Below are 10,371 nucleotides of genomic sequence, written 5' to 3'. Positions count from 1 at the left end.
AATTAGAGGACTCGAGTCTTGCCAAGCTTGACATGGCGTTGCCCTTTTGAGTTGTTCTTTGACCCTCTTCCTTCCATTCTTCTTCCTGGAATCCTACTGAATGACCCTCGTTCAGATCCCATTCGCCGGTAAGCCCTCTCCTCCACGGACCGACAGCTCTTTGCTCTTCAGCCCGCAGCATATCCGTGCCGTTGCAAGGCACAGCCCCTATCCTGCCGCGCGCGCGCACACACACACACACACACACACACACACACACACACGCACCGCCCCAACCTTTCCACTCTCGTCTCTCGCTTCCACCTCGCCCTTTTACCTCCTCTTTACCGCCTGTACCACATCCGCGTAATCTTGGTGTTGCGCATCTTCCTCTGCAGCTGGAAGATGCCGTACATGAGGGCCTCGCTGGTGGGCGGGCACCCGGGGACGTAGATGTCGACGGGGACGATGCGGTCGCAGCCGCGGACGACGCTGTAGCTGTAGTGGTAGTAGCCGCCGCCGTTGGCGCAGCTGCCCATGGAGATGACCCAGCGGGGGTCGGGCATCTGGTCGTAGACCTGGCGCAGGGCGGGCGCCATCTTGTTGGTGAGGGTTCCCGCGACGATCATGACGTCCGACTGGCGCGGGGAGGCGCGGAAGATGATGCCCAGGCGGTCCTGGTCGTAGCGCGGGGTGGAGAGGTGCATCATTTCGACGGCGCAGCAGGCGAGGCCGAAGGTCATGGGCCAGAGGGAGGACTGGCGGGCCCAGTTTGCGATGATGTCGAGGGAGGTGCTGTTTTACCCGAGTGGTTTTGTTAGCAGCGCAGACGCCTTCTTTGTTTTCAACCGCTCCGGCTTGGGGGGGGTTCGATATCAAGGGGAGGCGGATTCAAAGACGTACAGCGCATATTGGATGACGCCCTTTGTGCCCTCCTCGCTGGGCAGGGCGACTTCCTTGCGGGCCTTTCCGAAGCTCGGGGAGTGGGGGGAGGGAGTCAGCGAGGTGGCATCTTGTCTCGAGGTTGTTGAGAAGGCGGCGGAGGCGGCTCGGAAGGGCATCAGCGCGGAAGCGGGTTTGACTGCGAGTGATTTGACGATTAGCTATTGATTTCCAAAGGTCCAGGGGGGGGAAGTGGGCGTTGCCGTCTTCGTTTTGATCGGTGGTTGCGGTGTTGTTGGAAAATTTGACGCACCTCGGAGGGCCATTGAGGCCGCAGATCGCGTTGCCGGCAGCATTTCTTCTGTATAATCAGGCAAAGCCCGTATCCTATAACCCTCGTATTTCCTTTCCGACGGCGGGAGGTTTGAAAGGATCGTTATGCCCCGCGGCGTTTGTAGGGGGAGGAAAGGTGCTAGGATGCTAACGAAGGGCAGTCGGCGGAGGGAGTTGGAAGATCAATTGAGGCGAAACTCGATCGATTTCGCCTCTTTGGAATTCCGGGGTTACTGATTGGTTGGAGGGAGATTTGGGGGTGGGAGCGAGGTTTAGCCGTGGCCCGGGGGGTTCGCCCCGCTATTTCATGAATGGGTGGTGGGTTACCCTGGAGGGTTGACATTCAATGTGGAAGAGGATGTGATTCTTGATGAGACGGGGGAATCATGTAGATCTTAGATCCATCAAGATTATTTGAAATTTTTTCTTTTTTTTGAATGAGTGAGATTCAAGATGAAAAGCCGTATCGGATTATCGCGTACAAATTTCACGGCAGTGGTAGGAGGAGATAACGGATAATCAGCTTGGTTGGTCATTGAGTGGCATAGATCCAATATGCTTTCACGAGACAAAACAGCGACAGATGACAATGCCAACTGAGGAAAGCTCAACCACAATTAGATTCATTCACACCTTGCTTGACTACGGATAATGTGAGATGAGACGAGACAAGACAAAAAACGCGGGCAACTTACAAACTAGTTGATGTGTCTACCGATTCGCCCAATGACCGTTGGCTGGCGTCCATGTAAGTCGACATACAGCCGTAAAACCTCAAAACAGACATGTCATCCACAGAAGAAAAACACAACTTTGCTAGCAGCAGCCCTATCTCCTGCATCAAAGTAGATTCCGAAATACAAGTTGCGTCCCTCCTATCCCCGACCCCCTTCGCCCCTTTCGGCCTTTCACACAAGCCGCAAACAGCCATTAACCATTATCCCCGCCGGTGAAGTCACACTGACTTCAGCCATGGCACTAGTATACCCTCTGCCGCCCAGCTAACTCGCCCGGATCCTCATGGGCTTTTCGCTCTTTTTGATGGTTGGTACGTCCCAAAGCTGAAAAGAATCTGTCTCGGTCATTGGTTGATATGATGCGGTAAAGGAAGGGATGCCAGTATCCAGCGTTGGATCACGTCATTGCAGCCTTACTCTATGGTGAGCAGCCTGTACATGAGAGGCAAAGGATGAGAAAGCAATATATAACTAGCGAATTCCTTGCCGTTGGAGCTGGTACTGTGATGAAGCTGTCACCAGAAATAAGCTGCCTGTCGCTTCACCGAGCCGTGTCAGCACTTTGATCTCAAAGCTTAAAGACAGGCACACAAAGCACCGTAAGAAGAACATCAACATGGCACCCAACCTCCCAAAGACGTACAAGGCCGTCGTCCTCACCGAGCCAAACGCCCCCTTCGCCATCCAAGATGTGCCCCTAAAGCACCCCGAGGCCGGCCAAGTCCTCGTCAAGGTCCTCGCCTGTGGCGTCTGCTGGTCCGACATGGAAGTCTCAAAGGGCAACATGGGCAACGTCTTCCCGCGCACCCCGGGCCACGAAATCGTGGGCGACGTCGTCGAGCTGGGGCCCGACGTCAAGAACCTCTCCGTGGGCCAGCGCGTGGGCGCGCCCTGGCACGGGGGCCACGACGGCGTCTGCAGGGAGTGCCAGCGCGGCGACTTTCAGTACTGCAAGAACGAGGCCATCAACGGCGTGTCGCGCGACGGCGGCTTCGCCGAGTACGTCGTCCTGCGCGTCGAGGCCGTGGTGCGCATCCCGCGGGACATGGACCCCGCCGAGGCCGCGCCGCTCCTGTGCGCCGGCGTCACCGTCTTCAACGGCATCCGCAAGCAGAGGGTCGAGCAGGGCCGCCTCGTCGCCGTCCAGGGCCTCGGCGGCCTCGGCCACCTCGCCATCCAGTTCGCCGGCAAGATGGGCTACGAGGTTGCCGCCCTCTCCCACGAGGCCGACAAGGAGTCGTTTGCGCGGCAGCTCGGCGCCCACCACTTCATCGACACCTCCGCTGCTGATGCCGCCGCCGAGCTGGCCAAGATGGGCGGCGCCTCCCTCATCGTCCAGACGGCGCCCAACCCAAAGGTCGTGGGCGCCCTGGCCGACGGGCTCGCGCCCAACGGCAAGATCCTCAGCCTCGCGCCCGTCGGCTCCGTCGACGTCAACACCGTCACCCTCATCGTGAAGGGCGCCAGCCTGCAGGGCTGGGCGAGCGGGCATGCGCTTGACAGCGAGGAGGCGATTCAGTTCGCCATGACGCACGGCGTCAAGTGCATGATTGAGAGGTATCCGTTTAGCGAGGTGCAGAAGGCCATTGAGAGCCTGGAGGCCGGCAAGCCGCGGTTTAGGAATGTCTTGACGATGCAGTGAGGTGATGATGTTGATGTTGATGTTGATGATGATGATGATGATGATGTGCTGGTGTTGGGAGTTGGGTGATGAAGGGAAAAGATTGGGAAAGATTCGCCAAGCAATGCTCGGTACCCGGAGGTCGTGAACGGGAGGCTAGGGTACATGTGTATGGGTGAGTGGAAAGGGATGCTACAGGCTTGTGCCTCGACTTTATAATGCAGTAATAAATGCTAATTAATATTTGAACAAAATCAGTGCCAAGAACTAAAGCTGAATGAATCAGCTTCACGATAGCCCCCGTCCTCAACCTGAACCCATCATTGTTACCGTCCTTGTCAGGTAAGTACTATACTGGAGCATGCTGTCAAGTAGCTACTCCTCTGACAAAGTCCACAGCCTCTCGTGTACAAAGCAGCTTCAAGATAAACATGCATCATCAGCCTGCCGTCCATTCATTCCATTTCCGTTATGCGCCATCCCTCAAAAACCGCCCCATGCCAAACTCCTCCTCACTTGTCCACCATGACATTCAGGACCCTCCTAAGGCGTCGCAGTAGGCTTAGACGTAGGCGTAGGCTTGACGAAAATCGTCTCGGCATCCGCCGGACACATCACTGCCAGGCAGATGCAGTCGATGGCGGGCTTGAACTCGCACCGGATCTTGCTGACGCTGGGATCGCAACAGCAGCACAGCTTCGGCAGGCCTGGCACCGGCTGGGGCTTAGGCTTGGGCTTCGGGCCCGGCAAGTGAGGCGGAGCCGGCGCAGGAGTGGGACGGAAGGTGGGAGGCCCGGTGACTGGCGGCGGCGTGCCGTGCCAGACGGTCGGCGCGTTGGCGGGGCAAATAACCTGCGCGCAGACGCACTCCGACGCCGGGATGGACCGGTCGCAGTCGATTTGGCCCTTGGAGATGTCACAGCAGCAGCACCCCGAGTCGGCCGCGGGTTGCGTTGGCAGCGTGAGGGCCGAGGCGCCCAGCAGGAGCGCGGAGACGAGGGCAAACGAAGGAGTCTTCATGATGTAGGTTGGTTCCGTGTAGGCCTTTTTTCCTGAGCAATCCCCTTTTCAAGGCCAGAAAAATGAGAGTCTGATTTTTGGTTTGCTTGTCCCGTTCCTTTGCGTACAACAGGTATTAGGACGGGCGATTCGTCTTCTTTTATTCCTCAGCGTCAGCGCTCGCAGGGAGGCCAAATGTCTCAGAATCCAAGACAAAGCTGTGGGGTCAAGAACACTTGCCTGCTTGTCTCGGGCGGAACTGCTGTGTTTCCCTGTTCCTTTGGTCTTGTGCAGGCGTGTGTACTTTTGTAGGGAAACGCAAACAAAAGAGGCCGAGAATCTGCAAATCAGGAGAGGGTCAGGAGTGCAGGAGCAAAGTAGAAGTGAGCGGAGAAACGAAGAGCGCTCTGTAGGTGAAGACGTGAAGCGGGTTATCGTGAGGATCTGTTGAGAGCGTTGAACGAGGTGAAGAGAGGGGGAGAAACCAAAATCAATCTGTGCGTGATGCACATAAGTGTGTCTCAAAGGTAAGGTACTTGCTGCTAAATTTGCAGGTCCACGAGGCACACCCGCTCTTTCCCTTGCTGAAGTCCTCTTGTTCAGCTCCTACCTTGGCTGCTCTTACCCTCCGTCACTTGATGCCTCCTTCCCTCGTCTAATTCGACCAAGAAAAGGGTTCAATTCCAGACCCTCATTCCTCACACATTCTCGGCCCTTCTGCTCCTCTCCATCTCTCACCGATAGTATGACCCCTACTCCGAGCCTACCGGTACTCGTAAATAGCAAGGTACCTTCTCTCTTGGCTTCATATCACCTCTCCCCCGTGTGTCCTCTGTACTCCCCGAGTCCACCTCCCACAGCCCCATTCCAGGCAATCCAAATTTGGATCTACGGCTTCCAGCTCCCGTCTCTCCACCCGAGCTGGTTCCCTCTCCCTTTTCTTCTCCTGAGACCACTCTTACATAACATGTGCTCCATGTATGCATACATATGTGGTCATGTATAAGATTTGCCGGGGGAACGGACCATCGGGAGGAGTCGCTTCTTCGCCCGCTTCGCCAAAAGGGGCGCCACTCCGGGCCATTTTGTCCATTCGTCTCCCTTTCCGGCTCGGACCTTGGCTCCTCTTGTCAGTATCGTCAGCCTCATGATAGTCATCAAGCGTCACTAAGAGTCAACCGTGTTCTCGGCCGTTGCTTTTTGCGTCAGTTGTGCTCGGCGTCTGTTACACACACAGAGCTGTTCATGAAGTCAACAGGCCTGCCTTCCTACCCATGCTGCTGCCGCCTGCTCTCAAGGCTTGAGCTGAATCACTCTGCTCTAAAATTAGACTCCTGCAATAGAGCAGTGACTGCGCCAGCTGAGAGAGTGTATTCCTGCGCCAAGGCTTTGAGGAAAATGACACGCTCAAGAATGTTCATCCACATCACTTTCGGCTCGTGCCTTGCTGGCAAGGAATGTCGTCAAAGGCATGGTATAGTCATTGCAAACTTTTTTTACACCAACATGAGATATCCTTCCGCCAGCCTGAATCGTACATAAATTGGGAATAAACAGAGAATAGACCTAGTAACACATACGCCAATTGCGAAGGGATTGCATTGCGTCAACTTAACCCGCCGACAACCATCGACGTAGATCGTGAAAAGAGAAGAAAAGATAAAAAAACGGCCAGTAAGCCTCCTCAGGCATAGGCATCATGATGCATGCAAGGTTTAGGTCCCAGGAACGGGAAGGACAGGGTAGAGAGAGTTACCCTCCTTGGACTTGGGACGCTCGTTGGCAAGCGGGCTTTTGGGCTTGCCGCCAAGGTCCATGGCATCGACATCCTTGCGAATTCTGGCGAGACTGGGATACCCCTCCTCGTACTCCCCGCGCTCAAGACGTCCTCGGACGTAATCACGGAGAGTCTCGATCACCCGCATGTTGTCGACCCACATCTCGTACTGTTCCTCTCGTTCACGGGTGGCCTCGCTGACATCAGATTCCGAAGATGGAGATCCAGTCGATGCTGCAGACTCGCTGGCCTTGGGCGTGACGGCGCCGCTGGGCTCCTCAGAGGACCGTGGCGGTGCACCGCGAGCCCTTTGGAGCATGCCACCCGAGTAGCGGCGGCGCTCACCCGTGTCAAAACTGGGGCCAAGTGCTGCCGTGGTGGACTGCCCGAATCCTTGACTGACGGCAGGCAAGCTTGTTGGAAGGCTAGGATACACGATGGACGAGGCCGTCGAGCTGTGACGAGACTGCGGAGAGAATCCCGAAGAGGCGGAAGGGCTTGGGGAATGGCCCGAGGTATAGGACAAGGCGCTGGACGGAGGCGTCACTGCAGGAGTGCCGGTAGACGAGATAGCAGTTAGAGGCGACGCCATGCTTGCCGCCGAGACAGGATGATGGTAGCCATCGGTGGCGATGTGCATGCTGCCTGGGCCGCGGTGAAGTGTCGTGGGCGACTGAGTGCCGCGGTATGCGGCGAATGGGCCGTCGTGGGCGTGCAGTCCGGCGGTAATTTGGGGAGCTGTCTCGTACACGGTATCTTGCATCTGGCCTAGGATCTGCTCGAGCTGGACAAGGTCCTTCTGAGTCCTCGCATTCGGCATGGGCAGGTAATATTGCTGCGCCAGAGGGTTCTGGGTTGGCGCGGGAGCGTGCGTCGCGTGGGCGACAGCATGCCCAACAGCATGGCCAGTCGACTGAGGGAAGTACGATTCTGTGGCGGCCATTGACCCGCTGGGGATTTGCAGCGCATTTTGAAGAGGGAGCAGGGAGCGTCCGATCTGGGCATAGGAGGTTGGGTCGATCTGGCGGCGCTTGGCGCTGGCAAAGAAGTCGTCCACCAGCTCGTGAGCGTTAGTGCGCTTGCGGTCATAGCCCGCCGAGTAGCCAACGTGCTCGGAACGAGGTGCCGTGTTGACATGCTGCTGGTTAAAGTAAAGACCGTAGTTGGTAGAGGGCTGGGGAGCGTAGTAGCCGCCAGGGTGATGCTGAGGGAAGCCGGCGAGAGGGCTTCGCATCTGCCCAGTATGATCATAATAGCTCGGGGCTGGGGATCCGTGTTAGTGGCGACGAAGAATGCGGGCACGTGGAATAACGCCATCAGGTACTCACGTTTGGGAGCTTGAGGCCTGTAGTTCATGCCGGGTTGGTTGTCCTGGCCAGGTCGTGAGAGAACCGAGTCATCGGCATGAGTCTAGAAGACGGGTGAGCCAACCTGATCCGAGCGCATGGAAGAGAGAATAAGTACCTTGACGTGCTTCTTCAGGTCCTGGGGTCGCTTGAAGGACTTGCCACAAAATTCGCACTTGTGAGGCTTCAGGGGAACGTGAACACGGATGTGGGAAGTGATGTGATCGCGCTTGACGGTGGTGGTGCGACAGGAGTTCCACTGGCAAGTGAGGCTCAGGTTATTTGTGCTTTTGCGACCAACGTGGCGCTCACAGATGTGTTCCTGCAGGAGTCTCGAATCAGTATCCGCGGATTGAGTTTTGCCGCCCCTGATATCACCACATTGACATCTTGCCTCTCGTTCGTCCTTCCATTTTCATGCTCGTCACTTACATAGAGCGTCTCGGCGTTGGTGAACTTCTGGCCGCACTGGTTCCAGCGGCAGACGAGCGGCCGGGGCGCATCCAGGGCATCGCCGACCGGCGGCGACACCTGCGAGTTGGACGAGGCGCTGCCGGCGTTGTTGCTGGTGCTGGAGCTGCCGTTGGGGCTCGTGGTGGACGAGGCATCGGTGGACGAGGCGGACTTGAAGGTGCTGTCATGGCTTGGAGACAGAGCCGAAGCCTGGTCGGGGACTTGAGCCGACATTGTCGGGGTGCCTTTGATAGGCCTGATGCAGTGGGGCAGCAGCGAAAAAGGGCAGCCAGGAGGAGAGAGCGATTCTGTTTCGGGGGAGGGGCCTGAAGCCAGAGGCGCTTTGGCGCAGGAAAAAAAGTTCGGGACAGGGCAGGAAAGTGATGCAGATGCAGAAGCGCAAACGCAGCCTCGATACGCAGCAGGTGACGATTTTGTATTTGGCAGCACCGGATCTGGGGGACACGGGCCCTGATATGCGATATGGATCAGGCCTGGGATTGCGATGGACACACAAGTTCAAGCTCCGGGGAGAAAGACTCGCGCCTCTGGGCGAGCCGTTTGGGGGCAGACGCTCCCTTTACATCGACACAAAGGCCTGGGCAGGCGCGAGAGGGCCAAGCGGGAGGTCTTGGCGGTCTTGGCGTTGTCTTGGCACCGCTTGGCTAGTGGGTGCGATGGTGAAGACTGGGAGGAGACCTGCGCACCAACTGCTTTTCTACGTGATGCATAGGTACCCCCAGGTGCCCCCTTAACAGATCAACTCGCCGCAGCACCGCAGCGCAGACGGTGCCAAGCCGTGCCAAGTCTTGGCATTCTTGGCGTGGTGCCCACCCGGCGCTCTGCGATTGGCCCTCGCGGTCCTTCGCTCTGGTCGCTCCTGTCGCAGTCGCTCGCTCTGGCCGCCGACTCCGTGACCTTTTGCGGGCTGCGTCGAGTCCGCGTCGATTCCTCGCACCATCCAGCACAAGGCTGTGTGTCCCTCAGGCCGACCTTGGGGTAGTCTCTCTCTCCTCCTGATCTCCCGCCCGGCTTCAACTCGCCACTCTGGCTTGGTGCCGTCCTGCTGCCATGCGTGATACAGAAGCTCCTGCTCCTGCTGTTCCATACGGTGCGTGCGCATGGTCATGGCATGACGGCACACGTAGGAACTCGTATCGCCTGAGAGATGCAGCAGAGGAACAATGCAGGAGAACGGGACCGAGATGCCACAAGGGACGAACCTCTTCTTGCCTGGCCGGATATTACTACCTAGATTGAGACCAAGAACGCCAACGCCAGCGGATAGCAGCAGCAGCAGCAGCAGCAACACACACATGCAAACCTCGTCGATATCCAGCGGTCGCGCGGCCTTGTCCTGATGGAGGTACAAACAGCGCCTGCTCTGGACTGTGCCGGATGCTTGTACGAAGTAGTTTGCACCAGCAAAAAGTGCCCAGCATGTCGGGACTTTCGTGGCCTACACGCTTGTACGATATAGATTTCATACGGAGTCGCCTACCGGTATCGCTTCGGGTCTGGTCTGCTTCAACCCCTTTACCGTAGCATCCAGCCGCCACCTTTTCTCTTCCGCCTTCTTCTTCTGTGGCACAATGCTGCTGGGTGCCCTCCATCTTGCTGTGTCGCTCATTTGCCTTGGCGTTTCTTCGAAATCACACCATACGACGAGTGTACGCTGCTTCAGCGATTAAGCCTGTCGTTGCCCGATGACGGCCCATGTGTGGGATGATGTGGAGTTTCCAGATTGCAGACGACTACAGATTGCCTACTGCAGACTATGGATGACCGTGTCTGTACCTGCCTGGCCATATGAGCCCGCCAAGTCGGAGCAGCGTTATGCATATCTCCAGCAGCCGAATCAAGCTTTCCGCCGCATTAGGGACAAAGCCAAGTGCGCCGAGACAGACAGACACCACGGACTAGCTCTGGGCAAATCAAACCCTGGCACCTCGTCTGGGCCGTCTGAATCCCGCGTCAACGCGTCTCCCTTCCCTTCCGCCGGGTCGCCTGGAGGCAAAAGGGACTCCGGGGCAGCAGAAAGGAGGATAGCTGACGAATGCCGCTAGCCTGTCGCAGCCAACATACACGCACGTTCACACACGCACGCATGCACCGAGAGCTGGACGAGTTGACAGCGGGCCAGTCAGTGGCTTGTTCTCGGGCCCTGATCAGCTCGTGCGGCCTCCAAACTGTCGGGACCTGCTCCTGGGGAATCTAAATGTTGGAAATGTTATTGGGTCTTAT

At 57.2% G+C, this 10,371-nt stretch overlaps 5 protein-coding genes across 5 annotated transcripts; 1 reads left to right on the top strand and 4 right to left on the bottom strand.

Moving 5' to 3' along the window:
* Positions 1-323: 323 nt before the first annotated feature.
* On the bottom strand, positions 324-1,217 carry CCMA1212_002129 (uncharacterized protein; the record flags this gene model as incomplete). The annotated part of the gene is made up of 3 exons (XM_073699530.1): positions 324-774; positions 883-1,060; positions 1,175-1,217. 3 exons carry the CDS (start codon positions 1,215-1,217, stop codon positions 324-326), a joined length of 672 nt encoding a protein of 223 aa, XP_073562629.1.
* Positions 1,218-2,547: 1,330 nt separating this feature from the next.
* Positions 2,548-3,573, top strand: CCMA1212_002128 (Alcohol dehydrogenase; the record flags this gene model as incomplete). Its single annotated transcript, XM_073699529.1, has 1 exon — positions 2,548-3,573. The coding sequence occupies one exon, from the start codon at positions 2,548-2,550 to the stop codon at positions 3,571-3,573; it is 1,026 nt and encodes a 341-aa protein (XP_073562630.1).
* A 522-nt stretch (positions 3,574-4,095) lies between these two features.
* Positions 4,096-4,572, bottom strand: CCMA1212_002127 (uncharacterized protein; the record flags this gene model as incomplete). The annotated part of the gene is made up of 1 exon (XM_073699528.1): positions 4,096-4,572. One exon carries the CDS (start codon positions 4,570-4,572, stop codon positions 4,096-4,098), a length of 477 nt encoding a protein of 158 aa, XP_073562637.1.
* A 1,694-nt stretch (positions 4,573-6,266) lies between these two features.
* CCMA1212_002126 (pH-response transcription factor pacC/RIM101) lies at positions 6,267-8,361 on the bottom strand (the record flags this gene model as incomplete). Its single annotated transcript, XM_073699527.1, has 4 exons — positions 6,267-7,591; positions 7,657-7,738; positions 7,793-7,996; positions 8,107-8,361. 4 exons carry the CDS (start codon positions 8,359-8,361, stop codon positions 6,267-6,269), a joined length of 1,866 nt encoding a protein of 621 aa, XP_073562638.1.
* Positions 8,362-8,878: 517 nt separating this feature from the next.
* CCMA1212_002125 (uncharacterized protein) lies at positions 8,879-9,250 on the bottom strand (the record flags this gene model as incomplete). Its single annotated transcript, XM_073699526.1, has 1 exon — positions 8,879-9,250. The coding sequence occupies one exon, from the start codon at positions 9,248-9,250 to the stop codon at positions 8,879-8,881; it is 372 nt and encodes a 123-aa protein (XP_073562635.1).
* Positions 9,251-10,371: the final 1,121 nt, after the last annotated feature.

Source organism: Trichoderma ghanense (assembly GCF_004382785.1).
Source record: "Trichoderma ghanense strain CCMA-1212 chromosome Unknown scaffold_1, whole genome shotgun sequence".
NCBI classification, from domain to species: Eukaryota; Fungi; Ascomycota; class Sordariomycetes; order Hypocreales; family Hypocreaceae; genus Trichoderma; species Trichoderma ghanense.
The sequence above is the reverse complement of the archived record's forward strand: the minus strand, read 5'-3'. Positions and strand labels throughout refer to the sequence as shown.